At 43.3% G+C, this 24,795-nt stretch overlaps 1 protein-coding gene across 1 annotated transcript; it reads right to left on the bottom strand.

Annotated features, from left to right (window-relative positions):
* Nucleotides 1-1,821: 1,821 nt before the first annotated feature.
* Nucleotides 1,822-10,449, bottom strand: LOC115107874 (ankyrin repeat and SOCS box protein 2-like). Its single transcript, XM_029631596.2, has 9 exons — nucleotides 10,232-10,449; nucleotides 7,191-7,541; nucleotides 5,863-6,032; nucleotides 5,566-5,721; nucleotides 5,084-5,329; nucleotides 4,432-4,603; nucleotides 3,736-4,324; nucleotides 3,461-3,614; nucleotides 1,822-3,119 (listed from the first exon to the last, which is right to left on the bottom strand). The coding sequence occupies exons 2-9, from the start codon at nucleotides 7,517-7,519 to the stop codon at nucleotides 2,983-2,985; spliced, it is 1,953 nt and encodes a 650-aa protein (XP_029487456.1). The 5' UTR covers nucleotides 7,520-7,541; nucleotides 10,232-10,449; the 3' UTR covers nucleotides 1,822-2,982.
* Nucleotides 10,450-24,795: the final 14,346 nt, after the last annotated feature.

Genomic DNA, 24,795 nt, shown 5'->3' with positions numbered 1-24,795 from the left:
GAGACCTTGAAGTATTAGTTCCCCTTGCTCGGCTTTTGTGGAGCGATCGGCAACGATGCTTCGTGGGTGACTGTTGTTGATGTGTGCAGAGGGTCCCTGGTTTGCGCCCGTGTATGGGCGAGGGGACGGTCTAAAGTTATACTGTTACACACGCATGCTGTAAAACTACTTAAATAGTACTTTAAAGTATTTTTAATTAAGTACTTTACACCACTGGCTACCTACAAACCAATTAGCCGTGATGTAAACCAATGAACAGCAGACAATGAGCCTGAAAATCCCCCAAAAGTACATGGATGGGAAGCATCCATAGCAAAACCTGTCCTTGAGGGTCAACTGGGGTCAACAACCACAGATAATGAGATTTTGAGATCAGGCACTGTTTCAACAACCATAGTAAAAGTGTTACCCCTCAATCACACTGACAGTGTCATTGTGCAAAATGGTACGGATTATCATCTGGATATGTGTGCAACAAAAGTTCAACATTCTCCTTCTGCTGCCATTTCTGTCAAGCATTCTATGCATACAGTTTGATGCATATGTTCGATAAATCCAATATATGCACCACACATAACGCACTTCAACTGCCTCTGCATTGCAATGCTGCAAGGCAAACACAGCGTTCCATTGGAAATTAATGTACTTCTGGTGTACCAAAATGCAAAGACGCTGTCAGTGTGATCAAGGCGTTTTGAAACTGGGTGCTAACCAAGCACACACTGGTGCCAGATGAACCTTGCATACTAGCAGTAAAGGAACCCATTGCTGGGTAGCCTTAATATGCAAAGAGGTGGTGACTGTGGGACCAACTATTGTTAATTGGGTAGGATGTTTGAAGCTTGCATAGAGAAGCATTTCCCAGAATCAATTCAGGCAAGGTGTAACCCGGTTCTTAAAAACTGAAACTCCACCTGTAACAATGAACACATTTATTAGAATGATGATATGAAAAACAGGAAATGATGCTACAGGCAACATAACTGAAGCTAAAAGTCACAGTTCTTGTTTGATATATTATTGGCCACCCTGCCACTTGGTTTACTGCTTGGAGTCTGGAGAATAAAACCATTATTCGAGATGAAACTGATTGCAAGGACTGGCTCAACAGATCAAGTTATTGCGAAACAGGTTCATAGCAAGTCCTATATTGCACTAATAGTTCCTTAAAACAAACTCACCTTTATACATGCATAAATATCAATAATGTATTTATAATGCATTACATAACAGGTAACTTAAGAAGTGTTAGCAAACTTGTTTGTGTCTCCCAAGCTGACACGAGACATTCCTGAAATACTTCACGATGGTATTTCTGTCACGCCTGCTCCCGCTCTCCCCTCTGGCACTCGAGGGCGCCAGGCTGCCCTTCATTACGCACACCTGATACCATCATTACGTGCAGCTGCGCAATATTGGACTCACCTGGACACCATTACTTTATTGATTGCCCTTCTATATCTGTCTGTTCTTGAGTTGGTTCCCCGTGTCAGCATTATTGTCTTTATGTCGTTTCGTTCCCCCTGTCCATACACTGTTCTTGTTTTGGTTTGATGTCCATTTTCCAGTAAATGTTCACTCCCTGAACTTGCTTCTCATCTCCAGCGTCGATCCTTACAACTTCGAATAGTGTTTAGTAGAGCTATGCATTTCTAAGACTTCATTTGAATTATAATAAGGGATAATGTTTGAAAGTTTACTTCAAAGAAAAGGTCAATATGATGTACAAGATGATGCTATGTAAGTTGTTTACCTGAGTTGGTCAAAGGTCAACTTGGTCTGAAGGCTTCCCCTTATTCTTGTTCCGCCCCTCTTTTACATTATGTCCTAAGCACACACAGACACATAAAACAAACTCATTTTCAGATACTCAACCTTGTTTATTTTTTATTTTTTTTCCAAATACAAAACACAGACTGTACATTTTCTACAAGTTCCCAATCAACATCAAAACTGTAATTTAATTTCATATTACATTGTTTGAACACCAGATATATACAGCCTGATGCACGTCAGCGCTGACCTCAACTACTGTAGTAGATCAAATCAAATAATATACTTTTTAAACAAAATTTTAAGACTTTGTTTACAGTTTTTGTTTTTAGACATTGTATGGCTGTGCTTTAATGCTTTAAGCAAGCACTGGTGATAGCATTTAGCATTGCATGAGTCATAATACATCTGTCAATCTGCAGTATCCATCAATAATTTTACTTCAGTCTATTTTTTCTTTTTTTAAAGTTTAAATAAAACACTGAAATAGCTCCACCCACCTATGGCAACCAACCAAACTACACAATACAAATAACTATATCACTTCAATTATAAAACAGATGGTTCCGTATTGATAATTTGATCTGATTGTCCAAGAAGCGTTCCAAGCTGTGCTTCATTCTCCGATGCCGTCACATCTACGAAGCAATTTCACTTTCTGTTAGTGTAAAAAAAAGAATCTCACTGCGCAGGGTAAACATTAATTTAGTAGGCCATAAGAGTCAGTGTGGTTGTTGCAAACCAAACCCAAGGATTCTACACTCTTAGAAAAAAGGGTTCCAAAATGGTTCTTTGGATGTCCCCATAGGATGATCTCTTTTGGTTCCAGGTAGAACCCTTTTGGGTTCCAGGTAAAACCCTCTGTAGAAAGGGTTCTACATGGAACCAAAAGGGTTCTTCCTGCAACCAAAAAGGGTTCTTTAAAGGGTTCTGCTATGGGGACAGCCGGGGAACCCTTTAAGGTTCTAGATAGAAAAAAAGATGCTAAGAGTGTACCTCTAAAATATTAAATGTATACATACAATGTACAATAGGTTCATTAAAATGTTACTCTTGCCATTGTAATATCAAATCAAGCCTATTAAACAGCATGCAACTGGGCAAAGATACATTCCCTCTTCATCTCATTTGGCTTATACAATATACATTTTTTTTTATTGGAGACGAATCATGGAATCGACAAATGAAAAATAGATTTTAGACATTCAGTCAATCTCCCTTTTCATAGTTAAGGAACTTGATTAGTATTGGTGGGAGGGGCAGGGTGTCAATGTGCCTCAGTCTGGGGATTCCAACCTGCTGACGGATCTTCAGCCTACACAGCTTCATCAGTGAATATGGTGGCACTGAAAGAAAGTGCAAAGAAGTTGCTTATTAAAGGGACTGTGCGATTGGAGAGCAACATATTTATCTGGTTAAGACACATGAGAATAGTCAAGGTAACAAGTATGCAACAGTACAAAAATAAGGGCATAACCTTAGAAAATAAATACTCATGAGCAACCTGACATTATGCAGACATATCCCATTGACACCCATGCTTAATTTGCAACGAAACTTTGCGATACATGCTAATTTCTCAAGGTAATTGACCCTAAGTGAACCCAGACCCTAATGATTATATCATGGTAAATGAAACACTCCAAGCTCTGTTATTAGTGGAGATCGCTGTCATAAGCTCACTTACTTGCTTTCACTTTGATCCCTGCCCAGTCATGGTTGCTATCCAGGTGCTCAATCAGCCGGGAGCAGAGTTTCACATGGCCAACATAATCTAGGAGCGTGTCTATGATGGGTCCAGCCCAGCAACTTATCGTTGGATCGTTGATCGTCTCACAGAACTGAAAATAAAGGGTTCAAATTCGATTCAAAGAACAGCCAATAATAGGTGTATTGAGCTGAGATGGAATTGGAAACTAATAGACCAGCAAACTGTCTGTATTGCATATTAACCCAACCTACCTGGATGTACATGTTGATTGGAGCTTCGTCCTCATCGGTAGCGTGGCGCAAAGTTTCGGTGAAGCCTCTGCCTCTACTTAAAGTTTTCAGGGGTGGGTGTGGCTTGCTGCCATATGTGCAGTCGAAACAGGAAAGGGCATCGCAGCCATTGTCCATCAGATACTTCAGAATTTGTGAATACTTCATACCGAGCATGACTACTGCCGGGAAGGAGCAGGGGTGTGTGAGGATGGATGCGTTCATGTTAGCTCCATGCTCCACCAGCACTGTGATCATTTCCATGCAACCCCGCCTCACAGCGATAAGAAGAGGGTTGAACATGTCAAGGTTGGGGTTAGCGCCGGCCTCCAGAAGCATTTCTGCGGCCTCTAGGTTGTTGTTGGCGACAGCGAAGTAGAGCGCTGTGCTGCGACGGTCCTCATACATTTTGGATCGGTCTTCTGCCAGCTGGAGATTGACGTCATATCCTCCCTTGATAAGCACTTCTAGAATCCAGTCCCTGTTGTGCTCAGCAGCCAGGTGGAGGGGACTGATGCCACTGCATTGAACTTTGGCCTTACTTGTGGCTGGGATCAGCATGGATACAATGCTACAAAAGGGAAGCAAAGAGATCACTTTTCACACTTAAATTATAATTTTTTTCCAAAGAGAAATCAATGCTTTGAATTAACCAATAAATTAATTCACTGCACTCACTCAAAATGTCCTTTCTGGACAGCAACATGAAGAGGCAGGAGGCCAGACTTGGTTGTTCGGTTTGCATCTGCTTTCTGAGATAGAAGCAGTTCCACAACTTCCTTGTGACCATTCTTACTTGACTCGTACAAGGGTGTTGCCCCATCACATGCCTGGCAGTTCATATCAACCCCTACAATACACAGGAGAATAGTCAAAATGAATACAATGTTGAAATACTGGAAAAGTGGCAACACTGTAACACCCCCAGCAACAGATCGTCTGGATGCTTAATGGTTATTTTTTTTATCTATTCATGGCGTTGTAAGGAATGGAATACTTTCTTCCAGATATAGGCATCCGATACTAGGAAACCCAATAGGTTTTGAACATAGAAGTCATTTTCAGGTTCAGTTTGGGTTGTAGGATTTCATTGTCATGCCATTGTTTAATGGATCAACAATTGTATGTGTTTGCACACAGACACTGTGCCGTTCAAAGTCATAAAGGGTCATGCATTCCCAAAAGTGTATTCAATAAGGGCTTGTCATGACCTGTTGCATGACTTTGGACATTATTGACATGATTTGAGGATGGATAAAGTGATATTGCTTATTTAATATAATCAATTCAAATAATCTTTAAGTTGGTTGTCAAAATTGGAAAACTTTACCTTTGCTAATCAGGAAAGACAACACCTCCACTCTCCCGTTCTGTGCTGCCGTAAAGAAAGGGTCTATCCCGTAGATATTGGCTGCATTAAGCTTGGCACCAGCATCCAACAACATCTGGCAAATTTCCACGTTATCATGCCCGGCTGCTTCATGGAGAGGTGTCACACCCTGAACGCAAGCCTTGTGCACTGAGGCTCCATACTTTAGGAGGTGGTCTACAATCTCTGCATTGGGCTTCCCACAAGCTGAAAACGGAATGTGAGAAACAACACAGATAACTTTGGTTGGATTTGCTGTTTGTAAAACATAAACAGTGGTGGACTTCACCGGTATGACCAGTAACCTAGCTTGAGACCTCAAAACTTGTGTTCGCCCCAGAGCTAACACAGAGTTGAGTCATACAGACAACCTGGCTGCGTTTCATATCACACTGTTCACTATTGAACCTCTTGACAGAACAGCTTTGAAATCAGTTTTTTACCTTTCAAGAGTGGTGTTTCTCCATCGTTATTGGCAATGTTGGGATTTGCACCTCTGTCTAGAAGGCACTCCACACAATTCACATGGTGAAAGATGGCAGCCAAAAGAAGTGGGGTCTGATTGCATGTACCACATGTGTTCACTATCCCAGGATGGGCTGTGGGAAATATAACAGACCCAAGCACGTTAAAAACAATCAGCATGTACTGATAAAGGGTCTTCCTGAGATTCAGGAAGATAAAATAGCTTAAAAACTAGAAACCATTCTCAATTACACTTTTCTTTGTTTCACCCTCACCTCTTAATATAATCTTGAGGCATTCTTCTTGACCGTAATATGCAGCTTCGTGTAGAGAAATCCATCCATCCTCATTTGGTACAAAGAGACTCTTTGGATTGCATTTCACTATTTCTTTTAAGGCCTTTAAATCACCATTCTCAATCACAGGCACCAGGGGTCTCACATCTCTAAGGCATAGACAAAGATTAAGGGGAAAATGGTCATAAAATGTTGGCAAGTTCAAAAATGTAAGTGCCTTTGAATGGGGTATGGTAGTAGGTGCCAGGTGCACCGGTTTGTGTCAAGAAGTGCAACGCTGCTGGGTTTTTATACTCAACAGTTTCCTGTGTGTATCTTGAATGGTCCACCACCCATAGGACATCCAGACAACTTTGGTGCGAAGCATTGGAGTCAACATGGGCTAGCATCCCTGTGGAAAGCTTTCGACACCGTGTAGAGTCCATCACGAATTGAGGCTGTTCTGCGGGCGAAAGGGGGGATGCAACTCAATATGAGAAAGGTGTTCCTAATGTTTGGTATAGTCAGTGTACACTGAGTGTACAAAATATTAAGGAACACCTTCCCAATATTGAGTTGCACCCTCTTTTATCAGAACAGCCTCAATTCGTCGGGACATGGACTCTACACTCAAACCGGTGCGCTTGGCACCTACTACCATACACTGTTCAAAGGCACTTAAATCTTTTATCTTTCCCATTCCCCCTCTGAATGGCCCAACATACACAATCCATGTCTCAATTGTCAGAATTTTAGAACAAAACGGAGAACACCATTGTGTTCGTGAGAGTCTCCCCTTTCCATAGTTTGTGGGTCAAACCGTTCAGATGCTACAGGCGTTTTTGTGAGAAGACTAATTTTCGTGAATGTCTCATGGTATGACACCGCTCTAGCTCTCCCACCTTTCGCCGCAGATGCGGAAGTGCAACACTGGCGGATGCGGTGGATTGAGACGCATCCAATGCAAGAAAAACTGCTGGGATGTTTTTGTTATGTAACAGGTGTGTCAATCGACTCTAGGGGGTTAAAATGTGACATCAATGAGGGATCATAGCTTTCCCCTGGTCAGGCTATGTCATGGGAAGAGCAGATGTTTCTAATGTTTTGTACACTCAGTGTATCTCATGTCATGTAAACATTAGCCTCATCAGGAGACACTATTGTGGAACCCCTGTGTTACTGCTGTCCCTGTTAGAGAGAGCTGTCACCCACCAACTGATTTCTACTGTATGTTTGGCATTTTGGAATTATAATAAACCTGCTGTATTTATACTCATCCTATCTGGCATACATATTGTCAAAATAAGATAAAGGGTTGACAGACTCACATAATCTGGTCTGCTAAAGGTGGGTTTGCAGGTGAGGGGTTTGGAGGTGGGTTGGCTGGGTTCGGGTTGGCTCTGGGAAAGTCATACATGTGCCTTGTTGCAGAGGGGTGCCTGACATTAGTCATAAATTCGTTGGTGGTAAATTGGTTTGGCTGGTAATTGGGTTGCCAATACACAGGTGGGGATGATTGAATGGCGTTAATAGAGTTGTGTTCCTCAGTGAGGCTGCGTTCAATGACCAGCTGCATCAGCTCCTCATCTGACAGGGCGCTGTAAAGACTGTAGTCATCAAGACCTCTATGGGTGCCCATCCTTCCAGGCATGGACATGCTGGCCACAGCCAAGGTTGATCTATTTGCAAGGATACAAAAGTAATGACAATGAAATTCACTAAAACTGAACTACACTTTTAAAACACGATTCAGTATGCAACCAATAGCACTAACAGCACGTGCATGTCAAAGTAAAACTGCTAAAACTATTTTTTAATATTTATATATGAATGACTGTGAGACATACTGCGTACTGCATGTGCTATTGCCAAAGAGGTAATTCAAAACATTTTTGAGTTTAAAGATTGAGGATAAAACCTTTTGCAAAGTCAGTGTTGTGGATACCAACATGTTTCAAACAGACCACCATAGTCCCTGGGCCCAAGAAAGCGAAGGTAACCTGCCTAAATGACTACTGCCCGTAGCACTCACGTCTGTAGCCATGAAGTGCTTTGAAAGGCTGGTCATGGCTCACATCAACACCATTATCCCAGAAACCCTAGACCCACTCCAATTTGCATACCATCGTAACAGATCCACATATGATGCAATCTCAATCCCACTCCATACTGCCCTTTCCCACCTGGACAAAAGGAACACCTATGTGAGAATTATTTTCATTGACTACAGCTCAGCGTTCAACACTATAGTGCCCGCAAATCTCATCAATAAGCTAAGAACCCTGGGAATAAACACCTCCCTCTACAACTGGATCCTGGACATCTTGACGGGCCGCCCCCAGGTGGTAAGGGTAGGTAACAACACATCTGCCACGCTGATCCTCAACACAGGGGCCGCTCAGGGGTGCATGCTCAGTCCCCTCCTGTACTCCCTGTTCACTCATGACTGCACGGTCAAGCACGACTCCAACACCATTATTAAGTTTGCTGATGACACAACAGTGGTAGGCCTGATCACCGACAATGACGAGACAGCCTTTTGGGAGGATGTCAGAGACCTGGCCGTTTGGTGCCAGGACAACATCCTCTCCCTCAATGTGATCAAGACAAAGGAGATGATTGTGGACTACAGGAAAAAGAGGACTGAGCACACCCCCATTCTTATCAACTGGGCTGTAATGGAGCAGGTTGAGAGTTTCAAGTTCCTTGGTGTCCACATCACCAACAAACTAACAAGCATACCAAGACAATTGCGAAGAGGGCCCGACCAAACCTATTCCCCTCAGGAGACTGAAAATATTTGGCATGGTCCTCAGATTCTCAGAAGGTTTTACAGCTGCACCATTGAGGGCATCCTGTTAGGGCACTGGTTACATCACCATTGAGGGCACTGGTTGCATCACTGCTTGGTATGGCAACTACCCTACAGAGGGGAGTGCGTATGGCCCAGTACATCACTGGGGCCAAGCTTCCTGTCATCCAGGACCTCTATACCAGGCGGTGTCAGAGGAAGGCCCTAGAAATTGTCAAAGTCTCCAGCCACCCTAGTCATAAACTGTTCTCTCTGCTACCACACGGCAAGCGGTAGCAGAGCACCAAGTCTAAGTCCAAGAGGCTTCTAAACAGCTTCTACCCCCAAGCCATAAGAATCCTGAACATCTAGTCAAATGGCTACCCAGACTATTTACATTCTACAGGTTGGTAGAATCCCCCCCCCCCCCCCCTCTCTTTTACACCGCTGCTACTCTCTGTTGTTATCATCTATGTATAGTCAACTTAATAACTCTACCTACATGTGCATATTACCTCAACTAACCGGTGCCCCCGCACATTGACTCTGTATTGGTAGCCCCCTGTATATAGTCTCGCTATGTTATTTTACTGCTGCTCTTTAAATACTTGTTACTTTTATTTGTAAAAGTAACTTTTATTTTTTAAATCTAAGAATTTCACGGTCTACACAACGTATTCGGCGCATGTGACAAATAAGATTTTATTTCACTTTTCTTTTTTTTTACCTAGCACTAACACAATTTTACAGAAGAGTATTAGGGCCAGGTGAAGAGAAAAAATTACTTTATTCACAAAATTTCATTTTCACTTAATTTAAATTTTTTAACTTTATTCTCAATTTCAACCATTTCAAGCATTTTGAGTTTTTAAAGTACTATCCATGCAACAAATAAAATCACATCACTGCTTATTTATCTCTTCACTTGGCCCTAATATTCTTTCATACATTTAACTTAGAAACCAAGCTCTTGATAAGTGTTAGTGCTGGGATTTACCAAAAATCAGCACATCATACAATAGTAATCCTATATCAAACCGATGGGAGGGTACTTTAGCCAAAAGCTAACCTATGACAACAAAAACAAAACTAATGGAGAAGAATGTCCTTAGTTTTTGGTTATGATAGAGTAAGACAGTGGTACCAATCGCATTATATCATATTCCTCCAAATGAGTTAATCATTTCATAAATTGAAATGAGAGAATCATAAACTGTATACCACATTCTTAGGTTGATTCATGGCTTGTCTTGATGCGATTTCTCTACAGTAACTATGCTAGTATACAATTATAAACAGTAATTTAACCATTCATTTCCACAAAGTCATTGTTTTGTGTACCATTGTTCTTTGGATCTGCGGTTACAGCTTAATAATAACATTGTAGCTGGTGACCAAATAAACAAAATCATGTGGTTAAAGGCAACTTAGTGTAAAGTGCAATTGATGAAAGCATGCATGCTGTCCCTATACAGTTGAGTAATAACATGGCTGTTAACATAAGCATAAAGTAATGTGGCTGAAGGCCACTTGAATAAGGTTAAAGGAATACAAACCCTACTGGCATGCTATACCTACTTTGTAGTGCCTGCAGTGTGCAGTCAAAACACTTTAACAGTAGACCAGCAGTTATCAGATTGCAGTCCTCGTGAGGGGATGAGGATTTGAAAATGTCTTGCACTCTGTGTTGTCCTCCAGGCGAATGAAGAAAAAGCAGCAGCTCAATGTTATTGACATATTCCAAAGGGGGTCTTGATTTCATTCTTTGAAAAGCTGACCCTTGATGGCAAACTTTGCTTCCATGTGTCGCTCAGAATAGGAATGCCCTACTTCAGATATGGCACGGTTGATGCTGACACTTAAAGTGCCTAGAGAACGGGGGAAACCAAACATAAACTTGTGCAAAACACACACTATTGTGTAGAAAGGCCCAGGTTTCTCCCAAGGCTGTCAATTTTTAATTTTTAATATATTTTTATTTCACCTTTATTTAACCAGGTAGGCTAGTTGAGAACAAGTTCTCATTTACAACTGCGAGCTGGCCAAGATAAAGCAAAGCAGTGCGACACAAACAACAACAGAGTTACACATGGAATAATACAGTCAATAATACAATAGTAAAATTATATATACATTGGGTGCAAATGAGGTAGGATAAGGAAGGTAAAGGCAATAAATAGGCCATAGTGGCGAGATAATTACAATATAGCAATTAAACACTGGAATGGTACAGTGGGGCAAAAAAAGTATTTAGTCAGCCACCAATAGTGCAAGTTCTCCCACTTACAAAGATGAGAGAGGCCTGTAATTTTCATTATAGGTACACTTCAACTATGACAGACAAAATGAGAAAAAAATCCAGAAAATCACATTGTAGTATTTTTAATGAATTTATTTGCAAATTATGGTGGAAAATAAGTATTTGGTCAATAACAAAAGTTTATCTCAATACTTTGTTATATACCCTTTGTTGGCAATGACAGAGGTCAAAAGTTTTCTGTAAATCTTCACAAGATTTTCACACACTGTTGCTGGTATTTTGGCCCATTCCTCCATGCAGATCTCCTCTAGAGCAGTGATGTTTTGGGACTGTTGCTGGCCAACACGGACTTTCAACTCCCTCCAAAGATTTTCTATGGGGTTGAGATCTGGAGACTGGCTAGGCCACTCCAGGACCTTGAAATGCTTCTTACGAAGCCACTCCTTCGTTGCCCGGGCGGTGTGTTTGGGATCATTGTCATGCTGAAAGACCCAGCCACGTTTCATCTTCAATGCCCTTGCTGATGGAAGGAGGTTTTCACTCAAAATCTCACGATACATGGCCCCATTCATTCTTTCCTTTGCACGGATCAGTCGCCCTGGTCCCTTCGCAGAAAAACAGCCCCAAAGCATGATGTTTCCACCCCCATGCTTCACAGTAGGTATGGTGTTCTTTGGATGCAACTCAGCATTCTTTGTCCTCCAAACACGACGAGTTGAGTTTTTACCAAAAAGTTATATTTTGGTTTCATCTGACCATATGACATTCTCCCAATCTTCTTCTGGATCATCCAAATGCTCTCTAGTAAACTTCAGACGGGCCTGGACATGTACTGGCTTAAGGAGGGGGACACGTCTGGCACTGTAGGATTTGAGTCCCTGGCGGCGTAGTGTGTTACTGATGGTAGGCTTTGTTACTTTGGTCCCAGCTCTCTGCAGGTCATTCACTAGGTCCCCCCGTGTGGTTCTGGGATTTTTGCTCACCGTACTTGTGATCATTTTGACCCCACGGGGTGAGATCTTGCGTGGAGCCCCAGATCGAGGGAGATTATCAGTGATCTTGTATGTCTTCCATTTCCTAATAATTGCTCCCACAGTTGATTTCTTCAAACCAAGCTGCTTACCTATTCCAAATTCAGTCCAAATTCAGTCTTCCCAGCCTGGTGCAGGTCTACAATTCTACTTCTGGTGTCCTTTGACAGCTCTTTGGTCTTGGTCATAGTGGAGTTTGGAGTGTGACTGTTTGAGGTTGTGGATAGGTGTCTTTTATACTGATAACAAGTTCAAACAGGTGACATTAATACAGGTAACGAGGACAGAGGAGCCTCTTAAAGAATAAGTTACAGGTCTGTGAAATCTTGCTTGTTTGTAGGTGACCAAATACTTATTTTCCACCATAATTTGCTAATAAATTCATTAAAAATACTACAATGTGATTTTCTGGATTTTTTCCCCTCATTTTGTCGGTCATAGTTGAATTACAGGCCTCTCTCATCTTTTCAAGTGGGAGAACTTGTACAATTGGTGGCTGACTAAATACTTTTTTGCCCCACTGTAGATGTGCAGAAGATGAGTGTGCAAGTAGAGATACTGGGATGCAAAGGAGCAAAATAAAAAATAAAAAATAACAGTATGGGGATGAGGTAGTTGGATGGGCTATTTACAGATAAGCTATGTACAGGTGCAGTGATCTGTGAGCTGCTCTGACAGCTGGTGCTTAAAGCTAGTGAGGGGGATATGAGTCTCCAGCTTCAGTGATTTTTGCAGTCGATTACAGTCTTTGGCAGCAGAGAATTGGAAGGAAAGGCGGCCGAGGGAGGAATTGGCTTTGGGGGTGACCAGTGAAATATACCTGCTGGAGCGCGTGCTACGGGTGGGTTCTGCTATGGTGACCAGTGAGCTGAGATAAGGCGGGGCTTTACCTAGCAAAGACTTATAGATGACCTGGAGCCAGTGGGTTTGGCAATGAATAGGAAGCGAGGGCCAGCCAACGAGAGCATACAGGTCGCAATGGTGGGTAGTATATGGGGCTTTGGTGACAAAACGGATGGCAATGTGATAGACTGCTTCCAATTTGCTGAGTAGAGTGGTGGAGGCTATTTTGTAAATGACATCGCCGAAGTCAAGGATCAGTAGGATAGTCAGTTTTACGAGGGTATGTTTGACAGCATGAGTGAAGGAGGCCGATTCTAGATTTAATTTTGGATTGGAGATGCTTAATGTGAGTCTGGAAGGAGAGTTTACAGGCTAACCAGACACCTAGGTATTTGTAGTTGTCCACATATTCTAAGTCAGGCGGGCAGGCGTGGGCAGCGATCGGTTGAAGAGCATGCATTTAGTTTAACTTGCATTTAAGAGCAGTTTGAGGCCACGGAAGGAGAGTTGTAATGGCATTGAAGCTCGCCTGGAGGTTAGTTAACACAGTGTCCAAAGAAGGGCCAGAAGTATACAGAATGGTGTCGTCTACGTAGAGGTGGATTAGAGAATCACCAGCAGCAGGAGTGACATCATTGATGTATACAGAGAAAAGAGTTGGCCCGAGGATTGAACCCTGTGGCACCCCCATAGAGACTGCATGACGTCCGGACAACAGGCCCTCCGATTTTACACACTGAACTCTGTCTGAGAAGTAGTTGGTGAACCAGGCGAGGCAATCATTTGAGAAGCCAAGGCTGTTGAGTCTGCCGATAAGAATGTGGTGATTGACAGAGTTAAAAGCCTTGGCCAGGTCGATGAATACAGCTGCACAGTATAGTCTCTTATCGATGGCGGTTATGATATATCGTTTAGGACCTTGAGCGTGGCTGAGGTGCACCCATGACCAGCTCGGAAACCAAATTGCATAGCGGAGAAGGTAAGGTGGGATTCAAAATGGTCGGTGATCTGTTTGTTACCTTGGCCTTCGAATACCTTAGAAAGGCAGGGTAGGATAGATATAGGTCTGTAGCAGTTTGGGTCTAGAATGTCTCCCCCTTTGAAGAGGGATATGACCGCGGCATATTTCCAATCTTTGGGGATCTCAGACGATACGAAAGAGATGATGAACAGGCTAGAAATTGCATCAATTTCAGTGGATAATTTTAGAAAGAGAGGGTCCAGATTGTCTAGGCCGGCTGATTTATAGGGGTCCAGATTTTGCAACTCTTTCAGAACATCAGCTACCTGGGTTTGGGTGAAGGAGACATAGGGGATGCTTGGGCAAGTTGCTCTGGTGGGCGCAGGGCTGTTGACAGGGGTAGGGGTAGCCAGGTGAAAAGCATGGCCAGCCGTATAAAAATGCTTATTGAAATTCTCAATTTTCGCGGATTTATCGGTGGTGACAGTGTTTCCTAGCCTCAGTGCAGTGGGCAGCTGGGAGGAGGTGCTCTTATTCTTCATGGACTTTACAGTGTTCCAGATCTTTTTGGAGTTTGTGCTACAGGATGCAAATTTCTGTTTGAAAAAGCTAGTCTTAGCTTTCCTAACTGCCTGTGTATATTGGTTCCTAACTTCCCTGAAAAGTTGTATATCGCGGGGACTATTCGATGCTAATGCAGAACGCCACAGGATGTTTTTGTGCTGGTCAAGGGCAGTCAGGTCTGGAGTGAACCAAGCGCTATATCTGTTCCTGGTTCTACATTTTTCGAATGTGGTGTGCTTATTTAAGATGGTGAGGAAGGCACTTTTAAAGAATAACCAGGCATCCTCTACTGACGGAATGAGGTCAATATCCTTCCAGGATACCCGGGCCAGGTCGATTAGAAAGGCCTGCTCGCTGAAGTGTTTTAGGGAGCGTTTGACTGTGATGAGGGGTGGTCGTTTGACCGCAGACCCATTACGGTCACAGGCAATGAGGCAGTGATTGCTGAGATCCTGGTTGAAGACAGCAGAGGTGTATTTGGCAGGTTGGTTAGGATGATTGATAGTTTGTGTGAGATTGAGGGCATCAAGCTTAGATTGTAGGATGGCCGGGGTGTTAAGCATGTCCCAGTTTAGGTCACCTAACAGCACAAGCTCTGAAGATAGATTCTGCTGTATTGTACTGTACATCTTGAGTACCAGCAGATTTGCCAATGTTACAATGTCTCAGCTTAACGGCACTATGAAATGTCGACCTGTTGATCTTCCACACACGAACACTAATCAATAGCTGTTGAAATGTTGTCTATTTGGATTAAAAACGCATCAGTTCGTGGGAACAGGTGTGCTGAAACTTTTCTTCCCATTCTGTTGCCACACTTCCAAGTCTTGTTCATCACTCAACTACATGGAAATTAAGTTTCACTGTGACTAGACACTTACCTCAGTTGTACAATACCACTATATGCTATAATATTTTGTCCTGCTTGAAAATCAGAGACATGGTTTGAATATTGCCGTCCATCAACGATTTCCAACCAAATAATTTGTTTAAATTTAGTGAGCTTGAGCAATTTTGACAAAAATAATGGATACATGTTGCCCGTAGATTTGTTCAAGTTTGGTAGAATCTTATCCGAAATTATTCACAGCAGTAACAGCTAACAAAGGTGTTTCCACCAAGTATTAGCTCTGGGGTGTGAAGACATAGGCTATGCCATCAATACATCTTAATGTTTTATTTTTTGTTAATTAAATGTTAAAATACAGTATCAAAATAACACAAGGTGATATTGTATTTAATGCAACTTTACTATCAACTGCTCTGAAATACAGTACCAATTAAAAGTTTGGACACATCTACTCATTCCAGTTTAAAAAAAAACTATTTTCTACATTGTAGAATAATAGTGAAGACCTCAAAACTATGAAATAACACATATGGAATCATGTAGTAGCCAAATTTTTTTTAAACAAATCCAAATATATTTTATATTTATCATGACTCAGGGTGAGACCCAGATGCAGACACGTGAGGCAGATGGTTCAAGTCTCAGAGATTTATTGAGTACACATGAGTAGGCCAAATGCAGGTCCAGGGCAGGCAGAGATTAGTCATCCAGAGCAGAGTCAGTACGGTACTGAACGGCAGGCAGGCTCAGGGTCAGGGCAGGCAGAAAGGTCAAAACCAGAACAATTAGAAAACAGGGACTAAAGAGAACAGGAGAATTGGAAAAAACACGCTGGTAGGCTTGATGAGACAAGACGAACTGGCATCAGAAGACAAAGGACAATGAGACACAGGTTTTTATCTTGGACACATGAAGCGTATCATGGATACAGAGGGTGCGGTGCAACAGAAGATGAACAGCAGAGGGACCAAGGATTTTAGAGATAGGGAAAGGGCCAATGATTTGAGGGAAAAGTTTGCGGGACTCCACCCGGAGGGGCAGATCCAGAGTAGACAGCCATACCCTCTGTCCGAAATGATAGCGAGGAGCCGGGGTTCGGTGGCGGTCTGCTTGTCAACTATACCTGGAGGTGGTCTTAAGAAGACTGGACTAGGCTCTCTTCCAGGTACGCCGACAGCGGCGGATGAACATCTGGGCCGGGGGTGATAACCCACGGAGCACTCGAAGGGCGAGAGACCAGTGGCCAAGCAGGGAAGGGTGTACCGGGCGAACTCCACCCACACGAGTTGCTGGCTCCAGGTGGTTGGCCTAGACGAGGCACCTGATTGGCTAGCTCCGACTGTCCGTTAGTTTGAGGATGAAACGTGGAGGACAGGCGGGCCGACGACCCAATGAGGGTGCAGAACGCCTTCCAGAATCGGGATGAGAACTGAGGACCACGATCGCAGACTATGTTGAGCGGAAGTCCATGGATTCAGAAGATGTGCTTGTACTATGCGTTGGGCCATCTCCTTGGCTGAGGGTAACTTGGGAAGGGGGGTGAAATGAGTTGCTTTTGAAAACCTATCCACCACCCTAAGGATGGTGGTGTTACTATCAGACGGGGGAAGACCAGTAACAAAGTCCAGGGATATATGGAACCAGGGTCGATGAGGAACAGGGAATGGTTGAAGGAGGCCGGCTGAGTCTTATTCTGAGCACACACCGTGCATGCGGATACGAATGCGGAGACGTCAGAATCCATAGTGGGCCACCAAAAACATTGTCGGAGGAAGGCCAGGGTCCAGCGGGAGCCGGGATGGCAGGTTAGATTAGAAGAGTGAGCCCATTCCAGGACCGGGGACTGGGCAGAATCTGGGACAAATAACCGATTATCTGGGCCCCCCCTGGCTGCGCCTTGCGCGCCAGGCCCTCGATACCCAGGACAAGTGTCTCTAGACAGGAGGTAGAGTTGGTCTCTGGGTCAGATGGTGTAGCTTAGGAGCTATGCAAGCGAGAGATGGTGTCAGGCTTCATATTCTTGGAACCAGGGCAGAAGGAGATGGTGAAATTGAAATGAGTGAACAACAGAGCCCAACAAGCCTGCCTAGAGTTGAGGTGCTTGGCGGTGCAGATATATTCCAGATTCTTGTGCTGTGTCCACAATAGGAATGGATGTTCTGCCCCTTATAGCATTCCTCCAGTGCCACCTTGACCGCAAGAAGTTCCTGGTTACCAACCCCATAGTTCCTCTCCGCGGGATTAAGACAATAGGAAAGGAAAGCACAGGGGTGCAGATAATCCCAGGAAATATTGCAGCTGCACTCTCGATGTGGGTTGGGGCCACTACACCACCGCTCTCACCTTGTCCGGATCCATCTGAATGTTCATGGGCAGCGATGACGTAACCCAGAAAGGAGATAGTGGAGCGATGAATTTCACTCTAAACAGCCTTGACAAACAACTGGTTCTCCAGGAAGCGATGGAGGACTTGTCGGAGGTGGAGAACATGCTCCTGAACCGAACGGGAAACGACAAGAATGTGGTCAAGGTAGACAAACACAAAATGATCCAACATGTCACGGAGCACATTGACCAGAGCCTAGAACACTGCGGGAGCGTTGGTCAATCCGAATGGCAAAACCAGATACCCGTAGTGCCCACTATCTGTGTTAAAGGCCATTCGTCTTCTTCCCATATCTGAACCAGATGGTAGGCGTTCCGAAGGTCCAACTTCGAGAATACAATCGCCCCATGGAGACGCTCGAAAGCCGAGGAGTGAAGTGGTAGCGGGTAACGGTTCTTTACCGTGATGTCATTAAGGCCTGGTAGTCAATACACAGCAGGGCAGGAAGAAGGACGAATTATCCTTGCCCTGAGTGAGTCCTCAATGTACCCTTCCAGGGTCTTGGTCTCCAGACCAGGCAGGGAATAAAGCCGCCTCCGAGGCGGTGTAGTGCCAGGGAGGAGGTCAATGGTGCAGTCATAGAGTCAATGCGGAGGAAGACATGTGGCGTGGGCCTTGTTGAAAACCTCCCGGAGTTGTTAATACTCTGCAAGAACGGCAGAGAGATCTGTGACTTTACCGAAAGCCACAGGAGGACGTCCAGGGGCGGGCTGCGCCGCCTTTAGGCAATGAGCGTGGCAGAACGGGCTCCAACCCATGATTGAACCCGTAGCCCAGTCGATCAGGGGGTTGTGCCTCTGGAGCTATGACAACCCCAAAACCACAGGTGCATGAGGAGATTCAATGAGTAGAAACTGCATGAACTCACTGTGATTCCCTGACACTCGGAGATTGATAGGAATCGTAGTGTGGGTGACCCTGCCAATAGAGTGTCTGTCCAATGCTCTGGTGTCCATGGGAACGGAGAGGAGTTGTGTGGAGATACCCAGCCACGACACCAGGGTAGTGTCCATAAAGCTCTTGTCGGCCCCAAAGAGAGATTTAGACCGGTTTCCCCACAACAGGATAGCATGGAGAGGAGTACGAGTAACGGGAGCTGGAAGACTCCACATTGCCCACCAGCATACTGGTACCTACTGATAAGCCTGGGCTTTTTACTGAACAGGTGGATATATAATGTCCTGTAGTTCCACAATACAGACAGCTTTTAGAGTTCAGTCTGCATAAACATTCCTCAGGGGACAATCTAGCCCTGCCCTGTTGCACTGGCACCGGAGTAGGCGAGTCGATAGTCTTCTATGATTTCTGAGGGAACTCGTGTGACATCAGATTCTCTAGGGAGTAGAGGCGTTGGAGATTTCCGTGGTTCTACGGAGGCGAGGGAAAATCCGTGGACAGGCGCGTGTGCCCGGGAACAGACCTCCTCTTCCTACTGCATTCCCGTAGTCACCCATCGATCCTTATGGTCAAGGCTTTGAGCAAGGTCGTCCTTCATTTCCTCCGATAATCCATGAAGAAATGTGTCGAACAGGGATTCTGAGTTCCAGGCACTCTCGTGGGCTAAAGTGCGAAAATCTACCACGTAGTCTGACACACTACAGGAGTCTTGAGACAGTTGAACAAGCTTCCAAGCCGCCTATCTCCCAGACAGCAGAGAGTCGAACACCTTCCTTACTTCCGCCAGACAGTGGATTGTTGCTCCCAGGTTCCAGGATCCCCAGCGTAGCTCTCCGGAAGAGGTAAGCGAGGTTCTTGGTAGGCTGGGGAGAAGCACCACTGGTAGCGGGGTTACTGAGAGTCTGCCTAATAGATAGTCAGCAGAATTGTTCCAAAAATACACAGACGGCATGGTCATGGTGTTCCGCCAAGGTGTGGAATCCTTCCATAAAGTTATGTATTAACTCCTTGTGTTTTCCAATGTTGGCTCCTTGTTTGAGGAGACAGTTATGCAGAGCTGGTCCGAGTCTGCTGGGTCAGTCATGGCCAGTTCCTACTATCATGACTCAGGGTGAGACCCAGATTTAGACACGTGAGGCAGATGGTTCAAGTCTCAGAGATTTATTGAGTACACAGGGGTAGGCCAAAGGCAGGTCCAGGGAAGGGAGTGATCAGTCATCCAGGGCAGAGTCAGTATGGTACAGAACTGCAGGTAGGCTCAGGGTCAGGCCAGGCAGAAAGGACAAAACTGGAAGAACTAGAAAACAGGGACTAAAGAGAACAGGAGAACCAGAAAAAACATGCTGGTAGACTTAACGAGACAAGACGAACTGGCAACACACACAGAAAACACAGGTAAATGCACAGTGGATAATGGGGGAAATGGGAGTTACCTGGTGGGGATGCAGACCAGTTGCAGAGGGATAAATACATTTTAGTTACCAGCCTCAGAAATTGCAGCCCAAATAAATGATTCACAGAGTTCAAGTAACAGACACATCTCAACATCAACTGTTCTGAGGAGACCTTCATGGTTGAATTGCTGCAAAGAAACCGTTACTTAAGGACACCAAAAAGAAGAAGAGACTTGCTTGGGCCAATAAACATGAGAAATGGACATTAGACCGGTGGAAATCTGTCCTTTGGTCTGATGAGCCCAAATTTGAGATTTTCGGCTTCAACCGCCGAGGCTTTGTGAGACAAAGAGTAGGTGAATGGATGATCTCTGCATGTGTGGTTCCCACCATGAAGCATGGAGGAGGAGGTGTGATAGTGTGGGGGTGCTTTGCTGGTGACACTGTCTGTGATTTATTTAGAATTCAAGGCACACTTAACCAGCATGGCTACCACACAATTGTGATGCGATACGCCATCCCATCTTGTTTGCGCTTACTGGGACTATCATTTATTTTTTCAAAAGGACAATGACCCAACACACCTCCAGGTTGTGTAATGGCTATTGACCAAGAAGGAGAGTGATGGAGTGCTGCATCAGATGACCTGGGCTCCACAATCACCCGACCTCAACCCAATTGAGATGGTTTGGGATGAGTTGGACCGCATAGTGAAGAAAAAGCAGCAAACAAGTGCTCAGCATATGTGGGAACTCCTTCAAGATAGTTGGAAAAGCATTCCAGGTGAAGCTGGTTGAGAGAATGCCAAGAGTGTGCAAAGCTGTCATCAAGGCAAAGGGTGGTTACTTTGAAGAATCTCAAATGTAAAATAGATTTGGATTTGTTTAACACTTTTTTGGTCACGACATCAATCCATATGTGTTATTTCATAGTTTTATGTCTTCATTATTATTCTATAATGTAAAAAATAGTACAAATAAAGAAAACCCCTTGAATGAGTTGGTGTATCCAAACGTTTGACTGGTACTGTATATTAGAATCAATATAACTGCAAAGTTGAGGTGGATTGGTGGACTGCAAGAAATATGTATACAGTAGACATAATAATTAAGGAAGACCACTGCACAAGTGATGAAAAGTTTTTCACATTTATTAGTTTGATGTGTTATCGTTGTTTTGTTATTGTTGTTGTTGGCTAGAAGATGAACACAAAAATGGAAACATGATGCTGGATTAAAGGGTGGAAGGGTGGAGGCCAACATGTACAATCAGGTCCATAATTATTGGCACCCTTGATAAAGATTAGCAAAAATGAATGTATAAAATTAATCAAACAAATACTGAACTATGTTGTATGCTCAAAGAAATGAGGAAATTATATTATTTTATACTAATGCAATTTCTAAGAGAAAGAGATTTTGTTTAGCAAGTAATCGAATAGAAAGCAGTCAAAATGATTGGCACCCGTTTTCAATATTTATTTATTTTACCTTTTATTTTACTAAGACCAAGGTCTCTTTTACAGATGAGCCCTGAATTACGTAAATTACAGAAAATACACACATTAATATCAATACAAAATGCAAACAGAAAGAAAAACACGGTCATAAAAAACAAACACATTAATCGGTAAAAAGGTTCTCTTTTAGCATTCTGAATTGCCCTACAGGCACCAAAACTTCAAATTTCTGAACATTTTGAAGATTGTTCCACAAATAAGGTGCAAACAAAGTCAAAACTGATTTACCTAACGCAGTAGAGACCAAAGGAATTTCCAGAGTTAGCCATCCCTGAGACCGGATGTGGTAACTCTTACATCTAAAGTTGAGTCATTATGTTAGGTACAGTGGGACTTTTGCTAAAAAGGGCTTTACAATTGAAAACATAGCAAAGTATCAACCTACATTATATCAAAGAGGGCCAACCAACTTCCTGGTAGAGAATGCAGTGATGAGTGCTAAAATTGTCACCTGTAATAAAGTGCAGTGCGCTATGATAAATTGCATCAAACGGCTTTAATGAAGTAGCAGCTGTGTTCATATACAGTAGATTTCTCCATAGTCAAGGACCAATAGGAACGTTGACTGAATAATCTGCTTTCTATCATTTATCGAGAGGCAGGACCTATTTCTATAAAAGAAGCCAAGTTTTATTCTCAGCTTCTTAACTAACTTGTCGATATGCTTTTTAAAAGACAGATTTTCATCTATCCAGATACCCAAATACTTGTATGCAGGGATACGATCAATATGGACACCATCCAAAGTACATATGCTTAAATCATCAGAGTTATTTTTATGCGCTCTAGAGAACAACATAAATATTTAGTTTTGCCTGCACTAAATACTAATTTCAGGTCAATAAAGTTTTTCTTTCATACAATGAAGGCAGACCGTAGTTCAGGTAGAGCCTGGTCAACCGTGGGGGCAAAAGCAAAAACACCACAGTATCATCGGCATACAAGTACAGGTTACGATTTTTTACAGACAAGTCGATATTGTTAATGTAAACAGTAAAAAAAAAGTACAGGACCCAAAATCGACCCCTGTGTGACAACTTTCGTAATATCCAGGAAACCTAATTTAACACCATCAGTAGATGCAAATTGAGTTCTAGTTGATATACATTGAGCAAGTTCAGACAGAACTTGCTTAGGCAGGGAAAAAGAGGAATTTGTACGCTTTAGTGCATCTACCATTCCAAACTTTAGAAGGATTACCAGTCAGAGATAGAGCTTAAAAGTAGCTTGATTTAGCTTTCTTAATCTAGATTGTACATGTTTTCAATTGTAAGAAAAATTGACAGCCTACTACAGAGTCAGATGTCCTTTGATTTTTCCCCTGAAAGAGCTCCGATAGATCAAACCCTTGGTTTTCTTCTGAACTATCTTTCACTCTGAATTGTTTGAAAGAGGCGTGTTTATCTGCCAGAGAAATAAATATGGAGGAGTCATTTTCTAGAGCCAAGGTCAGGAATACAGGAGACAGTGGCTAAATGTCATGCAAATTAAACGAGGATTAGTATTTTTGTCACACCCTGACCATAGTTTGCTTTGTATGTTTCTATGTTTTGGTTGGTCAGGGTGTGATCTGAGTGGGCATTCTATGTTGGATGTCTTGTTTGTCTATTGCTATGTCTGGCCTGATATGGTTCTCAATCAGAGGCAGGTGTTAGTCATTGTCTCTGATTGGGAACCATATTTAGGTAGCCTGGGTTTCACTGTGTGATTGTTCCTGTCTTTGTGTTTGCACCAGATGGGACTGTTTTAGGTTTTCTCACGTTTGTTGTTTTTGTTAGTTCTCATGTGTAGTTTCTTTATAAATGAAAGAACATGAATAATCACCACGCTGCATTTTGGTCCGCCTCTACTTTACCCCAAGAGAACCGTTACAATTTTGCTGTTTCATATCTCTAATACATACTGTATGTCTGTATTTCATTTCCAATAAATGTGTAACATTTCTAAAAAATAGTTTTCACTTTGTCATCATGGGGTACAGTCGTGGCCAAAAGTTTTGAGAATGACACAAATATTCATTTTCACAAAGTCTGCTGCCTCAGTTTGTATGATGGCAATTTGCATGTACTCCAGAATGTTATGAAGAGTGATCAGATGAATTGCAATTAATTGCAAAGTCCCTCTTTGCCATGCAAATGGAACTGAATCCCCTAAAAACAATTCCACTGCATTTCAGCCACATTTCAGCCACAAAAGGACCAGCTGACATCATGTCAGTGATTATCTTATTAACACAGGTGTGAGTGTTGATGAGGACAAGGCTGGAGATCACTCTGTCATGCTGATTGAGTTCGAATAACAGACTGGAAGCTTCAAAAGGAGGGTGCTGCTTGGGATTATTGTTCTTCCTCTGTCAACCATGGTTACCTGCAAGGAAACATGTGCCGTCATCATTGCTTTGCACAAAAAGGACTTCACAGGCAAGGATATTGCTGCCAGTAAGATCGCACCTAAATCAACCATTTATCGGATCATCAAGAACTTCAAGGAGAGTGGTTCAATTGTTGTGAAGAAGGCTTCCGGGCGCCCAAGAAAGTCCAGCAAGCGCCAGGACCGTCTCCTAAAGTTGATTCAGCTGTGGGATCGGGGCACCACCAGTACAGTGCTTGCTCAGGAATGGCAGCAGGTGTGAGTGCATCTGCACGCACAGTGAGGCATAGACTTTTGGAGGATGTCCTGGTGTCAAGAAGGGCAGCAAAGAAGCCACTTCTCTCCAGGACAAACATCAGGGACAGACTGATATTCTGCAAAAGGTTCAGGGATTGGACTGCTGAGGACTGGGGTAAAGTCATTTTCTCTGATGAATCCCCTTTCCAATTGTTTGGGGTATCCAGAAAAAAAGCTTGTCCAGAGAAAACAAGGTGAGTGCTACCATCAGTCCTATGTCATGCCAACAGTAAAGCATCCTGAGACCATTCATGTGTGGGGTTGCTTCTCAGCCAAGGGAGTGAGCTCACTCACAATTTTGCCTAAGAACACAGCCATGAATAAAGAATGGTACCAACACATCCTCCGAGAGCAACTTCTCCCAACCATCCAGGAACAGTTTGGTGATGAACAATGCCTTTTCCAGCATGATGGGGCACCTTGCCATAAGGCAAAAGTGGTAACTAAGTGGCTCGGGGAACAAAACATTGATATTTTGGGTCCATGGCCAGGAAACTTCTCAGACCTTATTCCCATTGAGAACTTGTGGTCAATCCTCAAGAAGTGGGTGGACAAACAAAACCCCACAAATTCTGACAAACTCCAAGCATTGATTATGCAAGAATGGGCTGCCATCAGTCAGGGTGTGGCCCAGAAGTTAATTGACAGCATGCCAGGGGGGGTTGCAGAGGTCTTGAAAAAGAAGGGTCAACAGAGCAAATATTGACTCGTTGCATCAACTTCATGTAATTGTCAATAAAAGCCTTTGACAAATATTAAATTCTTGTAAT

This window comes from Oncorhynchus nerka, linkage group LG24, assembly GCF_034236695.1.
Source record: "Oncorhynchus nerka isolate Pitt River linkage group LG24, Oner_Uvic_2.0, whole genome shotgun sequence".
NCBI classification, from domain to species: domain Eukaryota; kingdom Metazoa; phylum Chordata; class Actinopteri; order Salmoniformes; family Salmonidae; genus Oncorhynchus; species Oncorhynchus nerka.
This window is presented reverse-complemented; position numbering and strand designations above follow the sequence as displayed.